Source organism: Rhipicephalus sanguineus, chromosome 1 (genome assembly GCF_013339695.2).
Source record: "Rhipicephalus sanguineus isolate Rsan-2018 chromosome 1, BIME_Rsan_1.4, whole genome shotgun sequence".
NCBI lineage: Eukaryota > Metazoa > Arthropoda > Arachnida > Ixodida > Ixodidae > Rhipicephalus > Rhipicephalus sanguineus.
The window spans coordinates 294,463,777-294,485,289 of record NC_051176.1 but is presented as its reverse complement, the minus strand read 5'-3'; the positions used below and the strand labels follow the sequence as shown (position 1 = coordinate 294,485,289).

Below are 21,513 nucleotides of genomic sequence, written 5' to 3'. Positions count from 1 at the left end.
GTCATCAAAATCTACAATTTCACAGTGAGCTGGTACAAAACATTTAAGGCAATGTTGCCACCACTCTTTTTCATTCATGCCTTTTCCTGCTTACCAAGTGTCTTCTTGCAGCAAATGTAGCAATTCTGGTACTTAAGAAGGGTGGTTTATCATTTTTGTCTTGTGAAATCAGTCTTCTGTTCACCGTTTCCATAATGATAAATGTGGCTTGGCAAGTGTGGCACAAAACACATCACTAAATTCGCCATATTGCAGTTTTTGTGATTTGTTCAATTTCTCTGTCATGCAGTGTCATGCAATGATTTGCTGCACTAATGAGTAGGGGTGTGCGAATATTCGAAATTTCAAATATTTTTCGAACAGTGTTTGCTATTCGACTCGATTCGCACTGAAATTTTACTAATCTAACTTCCCAAAGACAAATGCAGTCAACGTCCGGTTGAAAGATTAGATTTTCAATATACTTCACCTCATTACACTCTCGTATTGCGGCAAAGCTGCCTTTCAAGCTCCGTTGCGGTCGAACTTAGGCAAGAGACAGTCAACGTCCGTTTATTATCTTCCAAGTGCTTCTGCAGTCATGTGTTTGTGATTCTTTCGTACACCTTGCCGATGCAGGATGTCAGCGAAATGGGTCTGAGGTTTTCGATTGCCAACTTCTTGCCTGGTTTGGGGATCATCATTATTCTTGCGTGTTTCCACATCGCTGGCACCGTGCCTTGTTCCCAATGTTGGTTGATGAAGGCCGTGAGTGCAGAGATAGACTTGTCGCTGAGATTTCTTATCATGGCGTTTGTGATGCGGTCTGTGCCCGCCGCCGTGTTACTGGTAGTAGCTGCGATGGCCGCTCTCATTTCATTTTCAGTTATAGGTTCATCCATTGTTGGGTTCGGTTGTCCCACGTATGATGTTGTGCATGGCTCTGAGGGAGCAGGATCTCCATAGCATTTGGTCTTGATGGCGTCGACGAGGTCTTGTTGGCTGCCTGGGTAGGTGTGTAGTAATCGCTCCAGGGCCTTGTGTCCCTCTCCTTTGGTCTTGGTGGGGTCGAGGATGGCTTTGAGGATGTGCCATGTCTTGGCTGTACCCAGGGTGCCGTCCAGGGAGTCACAGAATTTATACCAGTTCGCCGACACGAGTTGCATGGCGTATTCTTCCGCTTCCGCTGTTATTTTCGCTATGCGTGTCCTCAGTTTCCTATTGTTCTTCTGCTTTTTCCAGCGGCGGGTAAGCCCTTGTCTGGCGTCCCACAGATGTAGTAAATGGGAATCCACCTCCGGGATTTCTGTTGTTCTGACTATTTCTTTTGTGTGGTGTTCTTTTTGTCGACAAAGTTTGTTGCACCAGTCTTCCAAGTTTGTGATTGTCTCTTCATCCTGTTCTTGGGCTTCCCTCATTTTTTGCCAGTCAGTTAATTTGGCTGTGCCAATATCCCTGCGTAGGCGTCCGGTCTGTAGTGTTATGTTCAGTATGTAGTGATCACTTCCCAAGTTTTCGAGTGTGTTGTGCCATTCGGCTCGTGTGGTTTGTGTGATGAAAGTGAGGTCGGGTGTTGTGTCACGTGTTACACTGTTTCCCTCCCTTGTCGGTGTGCTGGGGTCTGTGATGACCATGAGTTGACACAATTCCATCGTTGTCTCCAGCTGGAGGCCTTTCCAGTCACGCCTCTGGTATCCCCATAGCATGTTCTGCGCGTTGAAGTCGCCCATAATGACTAGTGGGTTTTCTTTGGCGAGGCAAAGGGTGTCTCGGAAGAGTTTGGCAATGGTAGCCCGCCTCTGACGTGGGGGGCTATAGATGTTTAAAATGAAAGCACTTTGTTTCTGGTTGCCTTTGTAGACGAGTTCGAGGAGTACATGCAGTACGTCTATGTTGTCGTCCAGTTTATGTTGTATAGTTGTGATGTTTTTATCCACGAGCGTGGCTACCTTCCACTTGTCATCTTGACTCGAGTGATATGCTTCATATCCCTGAAGTGTTGGTCGGGTACCGATCTCTTGTAGGGCGATGACCCCTGGTGGCCTTGAAGATTGAGCGATCAGTTGTGTCAGCAGCCCTTTTTTCTTTCGGTACCCGCGGCAGTTCCATTGCCAGAGTTCTAAGTTTTCTTTGACTTGCTTGCGTGGTCTAGGCATGTTTAGACGTGGTTGCTTTTGTTTGAGTCTGGGGTATGTGGTTTGATCCTGTCGTAGAGGTTATCTTGTGGAGGTTCTGTCGTAGTCTATTGCGTAGTTCCGTGTGGTGAATCTTGTCTTTGGCCGTGCTGTCTTTCGGTGCTTCTGTTTCTGCAACTGCTGCCTGTGTGCCGTTAAGTGCAGTCTTTGTCAGCTGTCCCAGCTGAGTGCGAATGTCGTCCATGAAGGCCTGCATCTGGGTGCGGATGGCCTCGAATTGGTGCTGCAGGTCAGTGATGGCTTGGTGTGACACTGTTTCCTGTGGTTTCTGTGTGAGTTGTGTCACTAGTTCTTTGAGGTGTCTGTTTTCTTGTGTGAGTGTTTGTACCTGTGTTTTTATGCTCGCGAGTTCCTGTTCGAATTTTGCGGATGGTGGAGACTGTTGGTTTTGGTGCGAGTGGGAAGCTGCTGCTGTCCGGCTTACCCTGTCTTTGTTGGCATCGGTCCCTGTGGGGGGACCGATGCCTTCCCTATTTTGTTGGTGCTGGGAGAACCCGTTGTCATCGGGTGCTGCGGTGGCTGCTGCCTGCCTCTGGTGCTGGGGCATCGACCTCGATCGTCGTTTGGGTGACTGGGATTGAGGCCTGGGTTGTAGGCGTGAGCGGGACTTAGTTCTCGAACTGGAAGCTGGCGGAGACCTGTGGGCATTTGGCGGCTCGGTGATGGCAGGTGGCGGAGATCGGTGGGCACTTGGCGGCTCGGTGGTGGCAGGTTTTGGCCAGGTCTGAATGCGCTTTAGTTTGTTTTCGCATTCTTTTGCGGCTGTGAGATGGGGCCCTCCACACAGGGCGCACTTCGGAACGCAGGTGTGACCGGCTTCTGGGTTTGGAAGGTTGCAAACGTCGCATGCTCGAGCCGTTGGGTTGGGGCATACGTCTGGTCGGTGTCCGGGGCTTCGGCAGATGGGGCAGAACTGCCTTGTCGGCTGGTAGCATCGGCAGGGCATCTCCCCTCCATAGAAGTAGACCAATTGAGGCAGTTGGGGGCCCTCAAAGTGGAGCAGTGCCGTCTGCGATTGTCCGAGCATGCAGGCTCGCACGATGCGAACTCCATGTGTGCGTACCCGAAGATTTGCTAGAAGCTCTTCTTCGCTGGTGCCCGCGTCGATGCCGTGCACGACACCTTTAGACAGGTCCTTGGGTGTTGACAGATATACCTTCACAGGGTGTGGCCGTTCCTGGAAGGTGAGGCTCGTAATTTTCACGAGTGTAGCCGCCGTAGCTTCGTGAGGGGTGCTCACGATGATGATGTTCGACCCGCGTCTCAGGCGGACGATGAAGTCTTCCCCCTTGCATGCTGACGCCCGTCCAGTGGCTTGGATGATCGCCTTGGCCACCTGATAGGAACGCAGTTCTCGAACGATCAGCCCTGGGCTCGGGCGAATTATGACCTTCAGGTCAGCGCGCGGGAGCGGTGGCACGCGTTGGCGAGGCCTACTCCGTGCGTCCGCGTTGTCGGGAGCTTCTTCGGCGTGCTCGCACGGCTCACCGGTGTCTGGCGTCCGGGTTAGGGCTAGTTCTGCCGGCGTGGATTTCGATGTAGAAGTGCGCTCGCCCGGTTCCTGTTCACCAGAGATTTGTTGTTTTCACAGGCGGCGTCGCCGATGAAGGGAGAAGACCGTTTGCCATTGATATTCTTGATGCATGAGCTGTTCCGGGAGTACGAGAGACGGCCCCGGCGAGGCCTCGTCCATTGGGGCATTGTCTTGTGTCTTGGGCGCATCTTCCATATTTTCTGTGGTGTTTGGTAGAAGGGCGACGTTGTCCAGGTTTCGGGTGATCGCAGCGACCAGGGTTGGGTTGCCTCCGCGGCTCACGAACGACGCATCAGCCGCCTGTGGGTCTCCGGCGCCCCGGCGTTTGGTTTAGGCCTAACCTTCCCGTCGGCAGCGCCCAGCGGGTTGGGGCTCTCGTTGCTCGTAAAACTTCGACTCGCCAAAAATTTTGGTTCGATTGAGTCGCCTGAACGTTTACGATGGCGCTCCACTCATCCCAGTGGCGTCCGGGAATTTCAACTGCTTGGGAAGTTCAATAGTCGCGGAGACGACGCGACGAACACAGCACCTCCGCCGCCATCTTCACAGGACGTCCTGTCGTCGCAGGACGTACTACTACAACTCAAGGAAGAGGTTCTCAGCAACGTTCCCCGCAACGGTGAACACGTCCTCTTAGCCATCGACATTAAAGGGGCTTTCGACAACATCAGCCACCAAGGAATACTGGAGGGGCTCGCAAAGACCAACTGTGGTGAAAGAACATACAAATACATTCAGAGCTTCTTAAGCCAACGCACAGCGGAGTTGAAGATCGGAGAGCTCCAGACTCCTGCATACCAACCTCCCAACAAGGGCACGCTGCAAGGAGCAGTAATATCACCCACGCTCTTCAACGTAGCCATGGTCGGCCTTGCCAGAAAACTGCAGGAGGTGGAAGGGCTCCGACACGCCTTCTATGCAGACGACATGACACTCTGGACCACAAAAGGATCACTCGCTGAAAAGGAAGAGCGCCTGCAAACTGCAGCTCACATCATCCAAGAATATGTCAGCCAGCGGGGTCTACAGTGCTCCCCAGAGAAATCTGAAATCTTACGTGTATGGCGAAGCAGACGTAACCACGCAGCCTCCACAGACCCATCACAAAAACTTGAGGTATACCTCAATGGAAACCTCATACCAGAGAAACCATTGATCAGGATCCTGGGCATGTGGCTGCAGAGTAACCAACGAGCCACCCACACCCTTATGCTCCTCCAAACCAGCGTCAAGGCTATATCACGCATGATATCTCGGGTGACATCTAAGAAAAGAGGGATGAAGGAAGGAGACACCCTTCGACTTGTTCGAAGCCTGGTGGTAAGCCGAATAACATATAGCCTACCTTATTATAATCTCACACAATCTGAGACCAGACGGGCCGACACCCTCTTGAGAATGGCATTCAAGACTGCTCTCCGTCTGCCAACGAGTACATCCACTGAGAAATTGATGGCACTGGGGCTTCATAACACCCTCAGCGAACTTGTTGAAGCCCTTCACGTCTCACAACAACAGAGACTTGAGCGTACTCGCACGGGCCAGCAGGTCCTAAAAACCCTAGGATTCCAAGCCTCGACAACGAGAGCCCAGGAAACCTGCGAGATACCTCGTCATGTCCGGGAGGGCTATCACATTGCCCCAATTCCACGCAACATGGACCTCAACCTACACAGCGGCAGAAGGAGAGCAAGGGCCCAATACTTCCAGAAAACCTATCGATTCCAAACTATAGCCCGTTTTATGGACGCGGCCATGTATGGGACGACGACTAAAGGAGCAGTGGCAGTGGTATGCGACCGCCGAAGCCACATAACCTCTGGAGCATCTGTCCGCCCTTGCAAGATCACAGAAGCCGAAGAGCTGGCCATCGCACTTGCCATCCGCGAAGGCCTGCATGCAAACAAGCCGCTGACAATACTCACAGACTCCCAGCAGGCCTGCAGGAACTTCCTACAGGGCAGAATTGGTGTGCCTGCGGCACATGTCCTTGCACAAATACCAAGGGAAGGCAAGGACGACTCCTACATACAGACCGTCATATGGATACCAGGCCACTCTGGCATCACGGGTAACCTGCACGCCGACCGGGCAGCTCGAGGCTTCGTACACAACCGAGCGCTCCTTACGTCGACTGCAGCGGACCCGGAGCCAGTTGACCTCCAGTATGCCACAATACTGAATTACCACAGAGGGCGACGCCTACGGTATCCACCACCTCATCAAAAGCTTGCGACGAAGGAGGCCACTGCATGGCGTAGACTCCAAACCGGAACCTACAAAAACCTACACACACTACACCGCATGCACCCCACATCTTACAGGGATGAATGCCCATGGTGCGGGGCCGCACCAACCCTGTACCACATTACGTGGGAGTGCACACTACACAACCTTGAACACCACAACATGAACACCTCATGTGAGCAATGGGAGGCACTGCTGTCCAGCCCGGCCCTCGACGACCAGATCAGGCTCGTTCAGAGAACAGAGCGGATGGCAAGAGCCAGCGGAGCCCTGGACTAAGGGCCCCGACCATCAGCAAGGCCCCTACGGGGCAATCCACAGGAGCTTTGCCTGTACATAAATAAAGTTTGTCATCATCATCAACGTCCGTTTAGAAGTGGTCCCTAGATTTTCAGTATGCTTCACCTCCTCACACCCCCGTATTGTGGCAAAGCTGCCTTTCAAGCTCCGTTACGGTCGAACTTAGCCAAGAGACAGTCAACGTCCGTTTAGAAGTGGTCCCTAGATTTTCAATATGCTTCACCTCATCACACCCCCGTATTGCGGCAAAGCTGCCTTTCAAGCTCCGCTACGGTCGCAAATGTATTAACTCGAAAAAACGCTAGTTCCAGTATGGAGATGAAAGATGTGGCAGAGTTGGGGGCTCAATTAATGCTGTTTTGGACCTGAAACTTGGTCAGGAAGTCCGAAAAATCGGACGCCGAAGCTTTTTAGCATCCAAAATTTCAGATGTTCTTATATATCGACGTGTACGAGGCAGATTTGGAACTCCGGACTTGAAGGGAGCACACCCTTGTCTGCCACATCAGTTGGGCTTCCACAGAACTTGAAAGAGGAGGAGAGGCTGAGGAAATGGCATCTCTGCCTATCACGTGTAAAGTGTTGTCGGCAACACTTTGGTTGCACCAAATCATGTACATAAGTACAATTCAGCCTCTACATTGCCTCATTCTTGATAAGAAAGACAACTATGAAATATGACCCCAGCAGCGCTTCATCAACCTAGCGAAAAGAAACACTTTCATGTTGCTTTCTCACAAGAACATACTTAGGGATTCTCTGCAAATTTTTCTGTAATTTCACTTTGAATTATTCAAAAAATGTTTGAGAAATATTAGAAAATTATTCGATTCGACTCGCACTCAATCTTTGTTATTCGAATTCGCTTCGAACCCAAAATTTTGCTATTCGCACAGCTCTACTAATGAGATGACATAAAGGCCTGTTTTAAACAGGTGCCAGCAGAAACTTGGCCTTGCATTACTGAGTGCAGCTGCTTATCAGATTTTGTAGTTTACTGTTTGTTCTGCAATAACCTAAAGAATAAGAAAGCTTTGAGACGCATTCCACACAGCGTAATTTTGTGATGATGCCAATGCATGTGCTTAGACTTTGATATTATATATATGGAATGTTCATTCACTGATCTACAATACCGTAAAGATAACTTTCATAATGCTTGTAGAGTTGTTTTTGCTTGATGCGTAGTGCAACTTGATTATTCCCAAAAGGATTGCAGTGTAGTAGAATGGAACTAGGCTCTCAAGACTGAGCTTTTGTACATTGGTCATGTTCAAATGGCTTTTCCATACCTGCCAACTCTCACGATTTGCCTGGGAGACTAGAATTTTGAGCATTCCTCCTGATTGTATGGGCACAGCCACAAGTCGCCTAAAAAATAGCCCTAACTCCGCTGCCAAAAGAAAATAAAGGAGGGCAATTTTAAAATTTTCTGGCCTTGGTTACGTGCCGGACGCTTCGTAAAGCTGCCATATGACACAGATTAAAGGGACACTAAAGGCAAATAACAATTTATGTCAGAGTGAAAGCTCAATGTATGACAACGTCTAAAACAGCAATATTATCAACAGCAGTGCCCTACTTACTGAGAAATTAAGCTAAATGTATCACATGATGAGCGCCACAAGCGGCACATTTTGAAAATGATCCCGATGACGTATGAGAGTCTGCCTACAATTAATCACTAGAAATCAAACTAGCAGCAATAAAAAAAGAACCTTCCGTGCATCAAGAGATGTAATAAAATGCTGATTGTTCGTTTCTGTTTGATTCATGGAAAAAAGAACCTCTTTGGCGTTGCCATGGGGAACGGCACGCGTGGTTCAAAGGTTCCGTTTTCGCCAAACTGCGCTTCGCCCGGCGCCCTGGTTCGCTCACGCGGTCGCGTCTCAGTGGTAGTTTCGGTATCGCGTACTGCCGCGTGTGTTTTGCGCGCTCGTGAAAGTCGCTCTGACAGAAAGTTCGACAAAATGCCACATGCATGTGATGTTGCCGGATGCCCGCCGCGCAGTAAAGGCGGGCAACGTTGGGCACGGCAGCAGTGACATGTGAAAGACTGATTTCAGGCGGGTGATTTGAAGTGCGCTAACGCGATGCGGACCACTAAAACGTGATTTTATTTCAAAATAAGCACTTCCTTGTCATAAAAATAGCACTACGAGGTTTCTGGACCGCTATTTCAACAATCAACGTAGACTTAATATTTGCCTGTAGTGTCCCTTTAAGCATGTCGTTTTCATCACTTCTTCTGGTACTGTGGAATGTACCAATGTCATTGTACAAGTGGCGCGCTGAAAACAAAGTTGTTATAATTTTAATTCAGTAGAGAAACCATGTTAATTTTGTACTACAGCGATGCACAATGGCTATTTTTGTTATGACGTTTCATCATGTGGCAGTGACTGCAATGGCTGGGCATTTTGACTGGCTTGACACAACAAGTCGCATGTAATATTCATATGGTCCCAGCAAGGCCACAGTATTGTGTGCTAAAAATGATAAAAACACTTGATACAAAAGGATTTCTGTTTTTAAATGTCAAATTTTGAAAACATTTGCAAAACAATGCTAAGTACATTATGCAACGACCACCATGCTGCGAAACTCTCTATAAGAGACGCGTGGTGATTGTAACCAGCTATTGACGTGAGTGGCTGAGTGAAACGTGAAAAGGAACGTTTTTTCTCTTCGTCTGCTGTTGTTTTGATAGTTGAAGACTAATAACTTCATTTCCTGTGCACCAATATTGCGGGCTTTTTTCCCCCCCGTTCATCTCAGTATTCTACGCTACACGAAGTCCAGTGCAGCAGAAGGCAGATGAACAAAAGTTGCTGTAGTACATTGGCATCAGGCAGACAAGTGTGTCAAGACTGGGAAGGAGCTACTATCTGTCCTAGGACACAGCATGTTTTCCCCCATAATACACACCCTTGCACACGCCATACATAATTAAGACTACTAGTATGATTGCCGACATCTAGGAACCTTAATGGCAGTTATTCAGAGCTGTCCATGGCGTTGCTGCAGCCATGAGAATCAATAAATAAAAATGTATGCCAGTTTTGTTTTGTCCCCTGCCAATTTATGAATCTCCTGAATTTCAAGGCCCCCAGGTTGGCTGGTATGCTTTTCATTGTTACGGGCTTTTGTGTGTCAATTGAACAGTTTGTTCACCTTGTTGCAGATTTCAAATGATGGTTGCAGTGGCAGGCATTGAGCGTTCCTTCTTGCTTTTGAACGCAGGACTTGATCCAGGCATTCAAGGAGAAGCACATCTTCCCCACAATTGTGGAGACGGAGAAAAATGAAAAGTCGTATCCTTTTGGCTGTTAAATTTATTGTGTCCAACTTCTTTCACATTTTCAGAATTCTGAGCTTGGCTTTCCTTCCCTCATCTAATTGAAAGTGCAAGCATTCACACAGCTGTGCTTTTGAAGCTCAGTTGTATAGACAACACTATTAGTGTTGCGTGTCAGTAAAAGCTCCTTCACACTTGCGACGAGCACCAGCCACGTGACCATTTGCGACGGGGAACCAAATAGCAACTCAAGGCAACCGATGTTCACACCTGCACGCAACCTGCGTGCAACCTAAGCTTGTCACCATACCGAATTCACATCGGCTCGAACCATAGGTCGGCGAACTCACTCAGACTCAGATCAGGCCATGAGTCTGAGTCTGTGCGAGTCTGGGTGAGTAATATTTTCATGCGTTTGAGTCCGAGTGAGTCCGGCTGAGGAAAATTTTAGTGAGTCTTGAGTCCGAGTGAGTGCAGTTGAGGAAAATATTCGTGAGCCTTAGTCCGAGTGAGCCCTAAACGCAAAATATATTTCTTGAGTGAGTCTGAGTGAGCTCCATTTCTTATTGCCGACCTATGGTCCTATCTACTCGTCTTCAGCATTACTATCAGTCTTATATTGGCTTACGCTTATACTCAAATCTATTCACATATATCTCAACGCACATGTGTTCATGCGCCACGTCAATATTTATTGATCAGAGGCGTGAGTTGGGGGTGGGGGTGCCGTGACCTCGTCCGCAAGCTCTTTCACGGGAAGTTCCTGACAAAAATATCTCGTGAGTCGCGTATTTCATAAAAATATCCTTACTGGATTGAAACCACTGATAACTCGTATGCGAACGTACAAGATCAAAAGGTGTACTGTAGAGCACCGATTATGCGAGATAATGGCTCTAAAGAGCATAGACACCATGATCGAAAAAGCTAACTTTACGCTAACGGACTCCCGAGACGACTCACTCAGGCTCACTCAGATTCAGGCCAAGCCGTGAGTCTGATTAAGTCTGGCTGAGTAATTGTTGGTGAGTTTGAGTCCGAGTGAGTCTGGTTAAGAAAAAGTTTAGTGAGCTGGTTGAGGAAAATTTTGGTGAGTCCGAGTCTGAGTGAGCCCTCAGAGCAAAATATATTTCTTGAGTGAGTCTGAGTGAGCTCCAATTTTTTTGTCGACCTATGGCTCGAACTTCCATTGCCGTATAAGATAAGCTGACATCCTGTTCCTGTACACCTGATTGGTTAAGAGGTTTGCAACTTCAGTCGCACGACTGAAAAATCAAGCAGCAAGTGACTGAGCCAAAGCAGTTGCTTTGCGACCACAGCGGCCATTTGCAACTAAGTTGGTCGCTTTACCAGTGTTAGTCGCAAGTGGGAATGAGCCTCAATTGCAATTTCAGAGGTTTAGTCAAATTCTAACACAGTGTGTCTTCAGATAAATGCTTGTACTGTGTGCAAAATTAATTTTGTACTAGCCAAACAGAAGTTAATCTGCCTAGTAACTCGCGTAAGTTTACATGTCATTCCCTCAAGATTATTTAGAAGGTAATTTCAAGGAGGGACTGGGTCAAGTTACGATGCAGTCTAACTGCTGAATCTTTAACACTGTCAAGTGGTTTCAGTGGCAAAGGCAAGGGCTACTTGGCCACATTATGCTGTCACCTTGTGCTGCTTGTTTGGTTACTTGCTTCAGGCCCAGCTTGCAAATTTTCAGCGGAAGCTTTAAATTCCCTCCATTTTTGTTATCTGGTTACCCCTCACTTTACACTTTAGCGCTTCTCTACCCTGTTGTAAGCACATAGTTCACATGTAAATGATCTCTTTTTGCATGGCACATATTTCCGATGACTGTGTTTATCAGAATGTTAAACTGGATGGAGAACCTGCCACTTCACTCCTACGATGTACGTGAGCCAGGACCACCGACGCTTGAAGATGCAGAGCTATGTAATTTGGCTGGGAGTGATGATGATGGTCCAGACGATGAGGCAAGTTGCTGCAGTGTTGAGGATGTCAGTTTGCTTCCAGTTGTTTTAAACTTTATTAGACCAAATCACATTGTGGCCAGGCTTATCAGTGATGTCTTAAAAGAAAAGTCGTGGAGCTTTTTTACCTCTTTCTGTTCCTGCATCCATCCCACACCTTATTTCTTTTTTTGTGTGGACACACATATATATATACGTATATACATGTACAATAATTTAAGTGCACTCACAGACACTTGGAGCTCTGTAATGAGCATACAATCAATGTTTAGTATAGTTAATGTATACCACATGCATAAATGTGTATGCATATGCTAAGCACTAAATTAACTGGAGTCATGGTCCCTACAAGCTAAGAAGTGTACATTAATCTTTTAAGGAAATCCCACTAATATTACATTGTGCTTTTTCTTTTTCCTTATCACTAGAAGGAAGCTCAAGATTGCAGTTTGAAGAAGGAAAATACTGACGACAATGCAGAGGAATCTTTAGAGCTCAAAAAGAAAAGTGTACAATAAAGTAACCACAGCCGATTTTGGTCTTATGCATATTTATTTCATTAACATGTTGCTGGGGCCTGGAAGTGGCCCTTTGCAGAAATTGCAGTCACACATATCACTATTGCAGTGCACTCATTTGGATGGTGCACAAGGGAATGCAGGTAACTTGTGCGTACTGCGAAAGCATAAAATATTTTAATTGGGAAAAGAGTTGCACAAGAAGAAACTCCTCGAAAAAATAACACAATTCTACTACCACAAAATATGCACCACTACTACGTACTAGGCCCTTAAGTGTTATGTTGCTGTGCTGTACAGTTGTGAAGTGTTCCAAAATGCTAATGCCGACAGTTTCATCCAGTATCATAGAAACCATCGCAATTAGCGCAACTAGACTGGACACACAGCAAGGAACAGGCGAGCATAGGCGCCTGCGCTCGTCTGTTCCTTGCTGTGTGTCCTGTCTAACTGCTCTACTTACAGTGGTTTTTTCTCTGTCAAAACGCCAACTCACCCAACAGTCAACTCTTTCATCTAGTGTGTCTGAAAACATTGTACACTGTGTCCTTTGTAGCCTCTGATGTTAGTGCGGGCTCAGATAGTGCTAGCTTAGTATGCTTTTGTGCTAATATATAGTACAATGCAGAACAAAGCCATTTTTTTCTTTTATGCCGAGTGTGATCCAAGTAGAAATGTCTGCATGCTGTCTAATAGGTGCTTGTAACCTTCAAATGTAATGAGCTCTCATTACATTAACATCCCTGCAAGTATTCAATGCCTAGCATACGAAGAGACGAAACCTTCTAGCTACACAAGCAAAATCAAAAGCACTTTTGGTGAATAAGTATTAACGGAGTCACTTGCTCCATAAAGCCAAACAATGAAACTGAGTTGCTTAGCATACACTGCAGTAAGCATAATTCACTGATCAAGTATAAAGTTTCCCTGTTGCTCACAGCCCTCATTACTTCAAAACATTTATGTACGAAGAACAATTGCGAGTTAACATGGTGACAAACATCCTTGAATAACACCAGCACCTCCTGCGAAATGCTCCAAACAGCTAGAGTGCACACAAAACTTGTTGGCAAATGATGGACAGTAGCGTGAAAAATGAAGCAAAAAATGAGGAAAGAAGGGCAACAGGACTAGCGGTACAAGAACCCTTCTTTCCCAATTTTTCTTTTTTCACTACTACTCATCATGTCCGCACCAACTTGCCCAGCAAAGCATCTTGCTTGTTGGCAAAATCCAGGTGCTTCCGTCTATTTCAGGAGGGACGTCAGTGTGGTTATCGGCAACGAGCTCACTGCAATATACCAGTCAGACATTCTGTCAATGTCAGCTACAGTCTTGCACTGCAGATTGTAATAAGTACTTACGTAAGCCTAAGCCTTGGCAGAATAAGACAAGGCTGTATGCAAGCTTCTCGGGCTGAAACAAAAATGCACCATCAACTTAAAAAGCAAGAAGCAGTATCTAGGTGTGCAGGCAAGCAAGTCATGATTCACAATTTCACAATCATGATTCGCAATTCAGTATCCACAGTAAAACTTTAAAGGGACAGACAACTGCTCAGAACTCGAATTTAGATAACCCCACTAATGGAAAGATTGTGTATTGTATTGGCTAAAACGAGCCCTGTTTTTCTCAATAGATGCAGATTTATTTTTTATTTCTTCCCTAAGGTCACTTTTGCTGCCTCACATGGCAAAAAAGCGAAGATGTGTATGATGGTGATCACGTGACCTTTTAATGGTGTACGCGGTTAATCGTCTCTATATCAGTGTTGATACAAAGTACACTTTTTTTTATTATAATCTTTTCTAACCTAAAATACGCTGAAACACCTTCGTTTGTGGTGAGCAGTACAGTGGCACCACGTTCACTTGACATATGATCCGATGCTCATGAACGGCAGCACGTGGCCTCTGCAATTAGCTCTGGCAATGCACCCTTGCGGGAGCTAATTGCGGAGGCCACGGGCAGCATGAACATTAGGTGAGGGACTAGTGGCGCCTGTAGACAAGTTGGAGGAGTACCACGAGCACCTGGCCCGTGAGGTGGTAAATGGATTTCACGTGACGACGGGCGCTCAGGAAACTCATTCTACTGGCATTTTATATTAAAAAAATGGTTTAAAATGGCAAAATGAAGGTGGTTAGCCACAGTCGCACTCACTCCTGTGAAAGTAGAATGTTGAACACGTAACGAACAGTTTGCGAGAAGGGCTATTGGAATTGCTATCAATTCTCAGCGTTGCTGGAGGAGGCACTCATACTTTTTTAGTGGCTTCTCAGATCGAAAAATTCTTCTTACAAAAATATCCATGCGCTTTTAGAACCAACCACTGCAGGTTAAACCAGTATTGAGGGGGAACTTTTCGTTGCGTCGTAAAAAACTGGGTCATCGAGAAAAATCAGTTGTCAGTCCCTTTAACGAATTATCAAAAGCACTATGCAAGGCAGCAACTTCCTTTTCTGACAATTTGCACTGTATGAAATAAAAGGAGCCAGGTGTACATGGCCTTCCCTACCATACTGCTGGCTCATTTATGCTCCATTTTGAAACAAGTTGATGGTGATGGTGTACGATTGTAGTACTGTGTGTGGGTGCATTACTTGAAACTAGTTGGAAGTATGCATGTCTGCAGTTAAACCAGCCATAAAGCACAGGTTTCTCATCAACGGTACAGTGGTGACATCTGTCACTGTTACGGCAATGACACTATGTACTCCATTTTGCTCTAACAATTAAGGGGGGACGCTGCGCCTGAAAACTTTTTTTTACAATTCTTTACCAATTTAATTGAAGCTCGCTGAGTTTATGTATATTTGTGTGCTGATTTCAAATATACAATTTTTTTCCTAGTACATTATGTAGTTTTTGAATTCCATGTGCCATTTTGGGATCCCCAGTTTGTCTAAACTGAGAGAGTTACTAAGTAATTAAGCACATCGGAATGACCTGGAATGAGTAGAGAGTGCAAGAAAACAAGAATGGATGTTCTAAGCCCATTTGAACAAAAGTTGTGGCATTATGAATATTTGTGGATGAAATCCCAGCTTGGAGTAGACTAATTTGGAATGTTCATCGTGCTATAACTTTTGTTCAAATGGGTTTAGAACATCTATTCTTGTTTTCTTGCACTCTCTACTCATTCCAGGTCATTCTGATGTGCTTAATTACTTTGTAACTCTCTCAGTTTAGGCAAACTGGGGCTCCCAAAAAGCATATGAAATGTTTGATATTTTAAAAACTACATGTTATACTAGAAAAATAATTGCATATTTGAAATCTGCACACAAATATGCATAAACTCAGCAAGTTTCATCTCAATCGACAAAGAATTAAAAAAAAATTTCAGGACCCATGTCCCCCCTTAGATTAATCGGGCTGCGTAATACTGATTGGACATGTGCAGAGTTTTACAGAGTGCCATGGTTTTCTCTGCACTTTCATTGCTTAGATGCATGAGCTGCTTTTCTGCATCCAATAATGTCTACTATACAATCAAACCTATAAACAATGAATTTTATGATGCAACAAACCCTTTCATTACTTCGATACAATGAAGTTTTGGCAAGCGCAAATAGAAAAATTGGACAAATCTCGTTTCTTTAAAATAATAAAAAAATTGTCTACATGCCTAAAAACTGTGAGATAAATGTTAAGTTCTTAAAAGCTACCTAGTTCACTGGTGACAGTAGCAAAAAAAAATGTTGCAATGCACCGGGCATACTTGCTAGAAGCACATTTTATTAGATGATGATAAGCATGTCAAGGACATGCTTAGTATTGCTTCAAGAAATGAAATTTTACATGATATATAAGTTTTAAGGTTTATTGTTTGCAATGAGGGCTGGAGCACCTATCTCGTGGTAATCACACAGTTAATAGTAAGCCATGGTTCACTGTTTAGCAACAGTTTTTTCTACGCACATCCAGTCTTATCAGAAAATCACGTGAAGGTTCACAGCTGCTTGACGCAATTAATGGACAGCATTACCAAGTTTCGGTCAAGTATTTGGTAAAAGCATCCCCTGCGTTGCAGTTGCTGTGGCACTGTGTGGATCTAGTGATACTTTTCTGTGGTGGTGTTCATCTCCAACCATCAGTACAGATACTAAGATATCCACAATTTGGTAAAAAAAATCCAAAATAAAATGGTAGTAGTATGAATGTAAAACATGAAATGTAGCACAATGGGAAAGCTTTCGGAATAATGCGCAACATCACTAATGCAACTGAAACATCGAAACTGTGGAGCAATTGAGTTTGCGATACAACAAAGTTTTTCCAACATGTACAACTTCTTTGTATGGAGCAGGAGTCTGAAACATGCGGCCCACCGGCCACAGGACCTTTTGCTAGCAGCCTGGCCCGTGAATATCTGTTTTCTTCCCATATATATACCTATATATATATATATATATATCTTTTCCAATAGATATTTTAGTGAGCTACACAGACATGACTGGTCTCGAGCATTTTTTCTTGAGGCACCCCATGCTGTCACCATGTGTTGAAACGTAACCGTGGAACAAAAACTATTTCAGAATCAGCGTACAGATTTCAGTCATTCTGGAGATCAGTATCAAAATAATATGTTTCTCGAATCCTGACGTGAAATCCCCTTCGGAAATGACCCATACACGAGATATTCGGAAAGCCTTCTTTCCTTCTTTCAAATGGGAACATTCTCTGACATTTTGTTCAACCCCCCACCCCTGCTCTAATCTTCACTGTCCCGGCCATTGTGGCAGGCTAAATTTTCTGACTGCAGCCCGCTAGCTGAGGTGAATTTGAGACCCCTTGCACTAGCAAAAAGTTGTGGTGAATTCACTCTGCCTTTTGCCAAAAGGGAGACTCCAGGGGTTTCTTGAGTTTCACATATGTCAACCTTTTATTGCATGTTCTGTAGGGACGGGCGAATAGTGAATTTGAGGTTCGAAGCGAATCCGAAGCGAATAGTGATTTGGTCGAATAATTTCGAATCAAATAGTTCGAATAGTAATTACCGCACATTATTAAGAAAAATGAGCATTTTTGTCATGACCCTTGCACAATATTTTTAAGGATCGGAACTAGGTATGAGTGAATGTCACTTTTTTGGTTTGAAATGAAGTGGAAGCAGCCTTTAATAGTATCAAGATTTGAATGATTTGAATAGCAGTAGGGTGCATGTTATAAGTGGTGCAATACGTTAAAATTTAAAAATTACTATACTTAGCACATATAAGCCCATATAACACGCTTTTAAACTTAAAAAAATATGTACATTTAACCTTCAAGTGTGGCTTCGTGGCAGTGCAGATTTCCCCTGGATGGGTTGTTTCACGGCACAGCAACTAGACGCTGCAGTGAAACCACCTTTACAGGGGGTTATATGCGGTGAAATGTATATATTTTAGAATAACAGAGAGCTGAGCTAGTTGGTACGTATTCATTCTAAAAAGAGACAGGGCGTGCAAACACGGACACAAGAAAGAAGTCAGGACACCACAAACGCCGACTAACAACTCAACGGTTGTTAACAACTCAACAGTTGTTAACAACTCAACAGTTGTTAGTCGGCGTTTGTGGTGTCCTGATCTCTTTCTTGTGTCCGTGTTTGCACGCCCTGTCTCTTTTTAGAATGAAATGTATATATTCGTTCATTTCGAATAATCTAAATTCTTATCGAAGCGAATTCGAATACTGTAATATTCGTTCGAACATTCGAAACGCCCCAATATTCGCCCATCCATAATGCTCTGATGTGTGTCCTATTTCACAAAAGTTGATGCTGTCATACTCTCAAAGCTGAAAAAAAAATTCACATTTGTTTTGACCAATTCCAGACATTATGCAAAGTGCTGTGCAGGCCAGAAACATTACTAGGATGCATAAAAGCTATCCCAGTAACGTAATAACTGCACAGTTTCTGTTATGATTATCTATTTCCTTCATGCATGTATTTTATCACACTACACAATATATTTAGAAATAGCTGGAAAGGGAGTAGCTACAAGCAGTATTTAAATATAGCAATTCTTTCAATTGCTGGGCACACCACCAGTGTTGTCCTTTGAGGCCTAATCCTACTAAGGTGAGTAAATCAGACAAAATAATAAGACAAGCAACTTACTGCATCACTGAGGATGTCTTCAACATCATCAAGTTTGAGCAAGGCAGCCTTTGCAGGATCAATTTTGCTGTACATGTTCTGCGTCATGTCTGCATGCACTTGTGTACTGCTTGTCACCAGCAGTATGTCAGTTCTGTAAGTACAATGGCATATCATAAACTGACTAATCTGTATGTAGAGAAAGTAATAAGTAGTAATAGTAGTAGTACTGAAGTGCACTCTTACTTTAAATTTTTCTTCAAGGAGCCTGAGATGTCACTTCGGCTATATTTAGGCAAAAAGGAAAAAAGCGTTTTATTTTATAATACTCTTGTGGGAGTGCATCACACTTCACAGGTGAAACCAAGTGCTTTTTAATTTTCTGCATACGACTGGTGCGATGCTTAATATATGTAGCTATTGCAACTAAAGCACACAACATACGTGAGGTAAGCTTGTATGTAGAAACTTGAGTTCTTTCTGTTGACATTTTGCCTCACGCTCTCGGCATAGCTAAGTGCAGAGCTTCCCTGAGCCACTTTACCAGATGTTTCATCCGTGTTCTGCTAAACAAGAAAAAGAAAAAAAAGGAGAGACAGAGAGAACATTTTACCTGCATATAATGCACATATGTATACATCTAGTTATTATTGTTCTCACCACAAGCTGTGAAAGTCCACTTTGTTCCAGCAGCTTAGAAAGCACCTGAGATTGAGTGAGAAGTTGTCAATAAAAGACATGTCCTTGCAGTCATATTGGGAGCTGCAAGTCGCTCTGCTTTTTCTTTTTTTTTTTTTACCTTGCCAAACTTGTGAAACACAAGGAAGTGTTCCATAGGTGGTGGACCAGATTTCTTGCCACCTTGATACCAGTAGACAACCTGCATAAGCATTTGGTTGAATGTAACAGGTGTGTGTGATATATCCCAGCACAATTTATGACTACCTGGTAATTGAAGAGCTCCACCAAGCTTGCTTCTGTACAAGAGCAGTGAATCAGAATGGATCCCAAAACAAGCTCTGGACAATTCATCTGCAGTAAACCAAATCCTATGCTGAGTATGTGGTGCACATGCTAAATGATGCAGGATATGCTCAAGCACTGCAGTAATACTACAAAGCAGGGGTGCTTGTGCAAGCTGTAACTCGGAGCTCAAAGAAGTCGCTTCTAATTTTTTTTGTGGCAGCTTCAACTACATGGCGAAGTTCATGCAGATCTCCATGCAAGAACAGGCCATTTTTCTACAGCTGTACACGTTTATACGTTGCCTTACCGTAAATCTGGCAAGGATGTTTGCCCCTGCTCCTTCACCAAGTGCAACGCAGTATGGAACCCTATCAAGATATCAAAGGCAAAGTACATTTGTCCTGCTACTCATGATGACAATGCAAACCAAAAGCAGAAGCTGAATGACTGCACATACTTGAAGTAGTGCAACACATCGGCCATATCCTGAGCAAGATCATCCATGGATGGAAACTTGTAGCTGTGCAAACCAAGCCAAACAACTTTTAGTATAATGGCTTAACCATAATTTGCATTGAATAAAAAGCCAGACAGTACACTAATTTATGGTATATTCAGCAGGTTCCCACCACACTCCAACTAGGTTTGAAGCAATGCAAAGCACTCTCATGATGGGGGCCAGAAAAAGCCCATCTGAGCTGAATGTGATATCTGCCTTCAGAATAAGTAGAGTATGGCAGAATTTCTTTCAGGTGAGAACACCTCCAAGCACCCTGAGCTAGAGAATGGCACTCTCAGGTAAATGTGTTCCGAGTACTCGTTTCCAACCAGGCAAATGTAAATCGCACTCGGAGAGTGCTTGAAAGCAACTAGTCAAATGAGCCATCAGACTGCAACTTTGCTAGAGCTACCACCACATCATATCTTACTCAGTCCTAACAGTAATCCTACCTAGGTAATGTATGTTATATTAATTGCATACATAAGTAGTATTACATGTCTGAGTTGTAATTCCTCCTCTTTGCACTTGATGTCAGTGATTGTGACTGCCTTAAAAATTATGCAGCTCCTGAGATACTTCTGCATTGTGTAACTGTTGTGAAATCCACGCTGAGTGGATCTGGCAATTTGAACTTTGAGATGTGCCGAGTACATTGGTGCCACTAAATGTTATGAACAAAGGACACTAACTCTTCTGATAGGTCTGGAGCATTGTATGCCTGCCCAGGAACTTCAATGTGAAGAAAGACGGCCTTCTCACAAACACGTGTCATGCAAGGATGAGCTGCAAACTGAACAAAGTCCAAATCTGAAAAAAAAAAAAATGTGAATTTTAATCAAACTGCCCAGACGTATATGTTCATGTATTTAGTTTAAAACTTACAAGTTGCGCCCACATCGTGCACAGTCAGAAAGATTGGTTTTCTTGGGTTCATAGTGGAAAGGTCACCCTGCGTGTTATCATTAGTTGATTAGCCGACATTAAGCCCATTGCACACAGTATTACATGAAGGGTGTTTCAATGTCAAGGACGTATCGTACCTGCACGTGTACATTTAAGCTTCCGCATCTTGGCGTTTTCACGACGAAGGCCTGGATAGAGCGAATGCTTATTTAAAAGCGGTATGTCCAAATTGCCATTTTTTTTTTTTAATTTAGGCTAGCATATAAATACATGCATTTCAAGATAGTGTCACCGTGCAGACAACATGACGCACCAAACACTACGCGAAACCACACGAGCTGCAGGGCAGCGTCATGCGAATCTCATATCATTACTCTGTGATTTCATTGCAAAATCTGTCCCGATTCGTGCGCAGTTGCGCAGGTATGGCAACATGATTTGTGCGCAGGTAGATGAAAATGCAGTTTTGCGTTTTACAATTGGACAGATTGCTAGAAGGAGGCAGAATACACTCCACACCACAAATGCATGCCGTTTCCACTACAGCGACGCCGGCGCTTTGCAGGTTGCGCGATATCTCATAACCGAAACTAGCGAACCAGCGAGAACCACTGCGGAGAACGGCAGCCAATGCGCAGTTGCACTTTCACCACACCGGATCATGCGTGACTGCACTTGCCTCGGTGTAGCAGTCCTCGGAAATTTGTTCCCGAAGCGACGGTATTTTGCTGCTGTCACACATCGTGTGCTCTTCTTTCTGCCCTTTGCAAGCGAGAACCTAAACTGCTGCGCGGATGCGCGTGCAGTAGCTTTGGTTGCTGGGCGCAGTACCGCTACCTTGGCCGGCTACGTTATTTGTTTTCTTTCGTGTAGGGCATTAAAAATTTATACGCGACACACGCGCGCTTAAGGTCTATAGAAAAAATGTGATGTTTTGTTAAAGAAAAGGAGCAGATCAGACGTTGTTGGAAGGGCACCTGCTGTTGACGGAAACTGTTCGT

General features: G+C 44.8%; 2 protein-coding genes across 4 annotated transcripts in view; one reads left to right on the top strand and one right to left on the bottom strand.

Moving 5' to 3' along the window:
• The window catches only part of LOC119379296 (pseudouridylate synthase 1 homolog), a 36,856-nt gene extending 24,793 nt beyond the window's left edge, over positions 1-12,063 (top strand). The window contains exons 10-12 of the mRNA XM_037648563.2: positions 9,499-9,569; positions 11,409-11,535; positions 11,961-12,063. Of these exons, the coding sequence (XP_037504491.1) occupies positions 9,499-9,569; positions 11,409-11,535; positions 11,961-12,050 (288 nt within the window). The 3' untranslated portion in view covers positions 12,051-12,063. The remainder of the gene's footprint in view (positions 1-9,498; positions 9,570-11,408; positions 11,536-11,960) is intronic.
• A 2-nt stretch (positions 12,064-12,065) lies between these two features.
• LOC119379298 (uncharacterized protein ZK1073.1) lies at positions 12,066-21,496 on the bottom strand. 3 transcript variants are annotated; one of them, XM_037648567.2, is made up of 14 exons: positions 21,192-21,495; positions 20,650-20,700; positions 20,492-20,558; positions 20,299-20,416; positions 19,565-19,627; positions 19,415-19,475; positions 19,087-19,173; positions 18,941-19,021; positions 18,802-18,846; positions 18,586-18,707; positions 18,388-18,426; positions 18,163-18,295; positions 13,415-13,466; positions 12,066-13,341 (listed from the first exon to the last, which is right to left on the bottom strand). In XM_037648567.2, exons 1-14 carry the CDS (start codon positions 21,252-21,254, stop codon positions 13,298-13,300), a joined length of 1,026 nt encoding a protein of 341 aa, XP_037504495.1. In that variant the 5' UTR covers positions 21,255-21,495; the 3' UTR covers positions 12,066-13,297. The 3 variants fall into 3 exon arrangements, with proteins under 3 accessions (XP_037504495.1, XP_037504496.1, XP_037504497.1); XM_037648568.2 differs by having other exon boundaries at positions 18,586-18,704; XM_037648569.2 differs by lacking the exon at positions 19,087-19,173 and having other exon boundaries at positions 21,192-21,496.
• Positions 21,497-21,513: the final 17 nt, after the last annotated feature.

Bases quoted from the DNA above. Each gene is read 5' to 3' on its own strand.
- LOC119379298 (XM_037648567.2), bottom strand. From the start codon at position 21,254: ATGTGTGACAGCAGCAAAATACCGTCGCTTCGGGAACAAATTTCCGAG. The intron at 19,174-19,414 runs GTAAGGCAACGT...GGTTTACTGCAG, and splicing joins ACATCCTTGCCAGATTTACG to ATGAATTGTCCAGAGCTTGT. The intron at 19,022-19,086 runs GTAGTCATAAAT...ATGCTTATGCAG, and splicing joins TGGAGCTCTTCAATTACCAG to GTTGTCTACTGGTATCAAGG.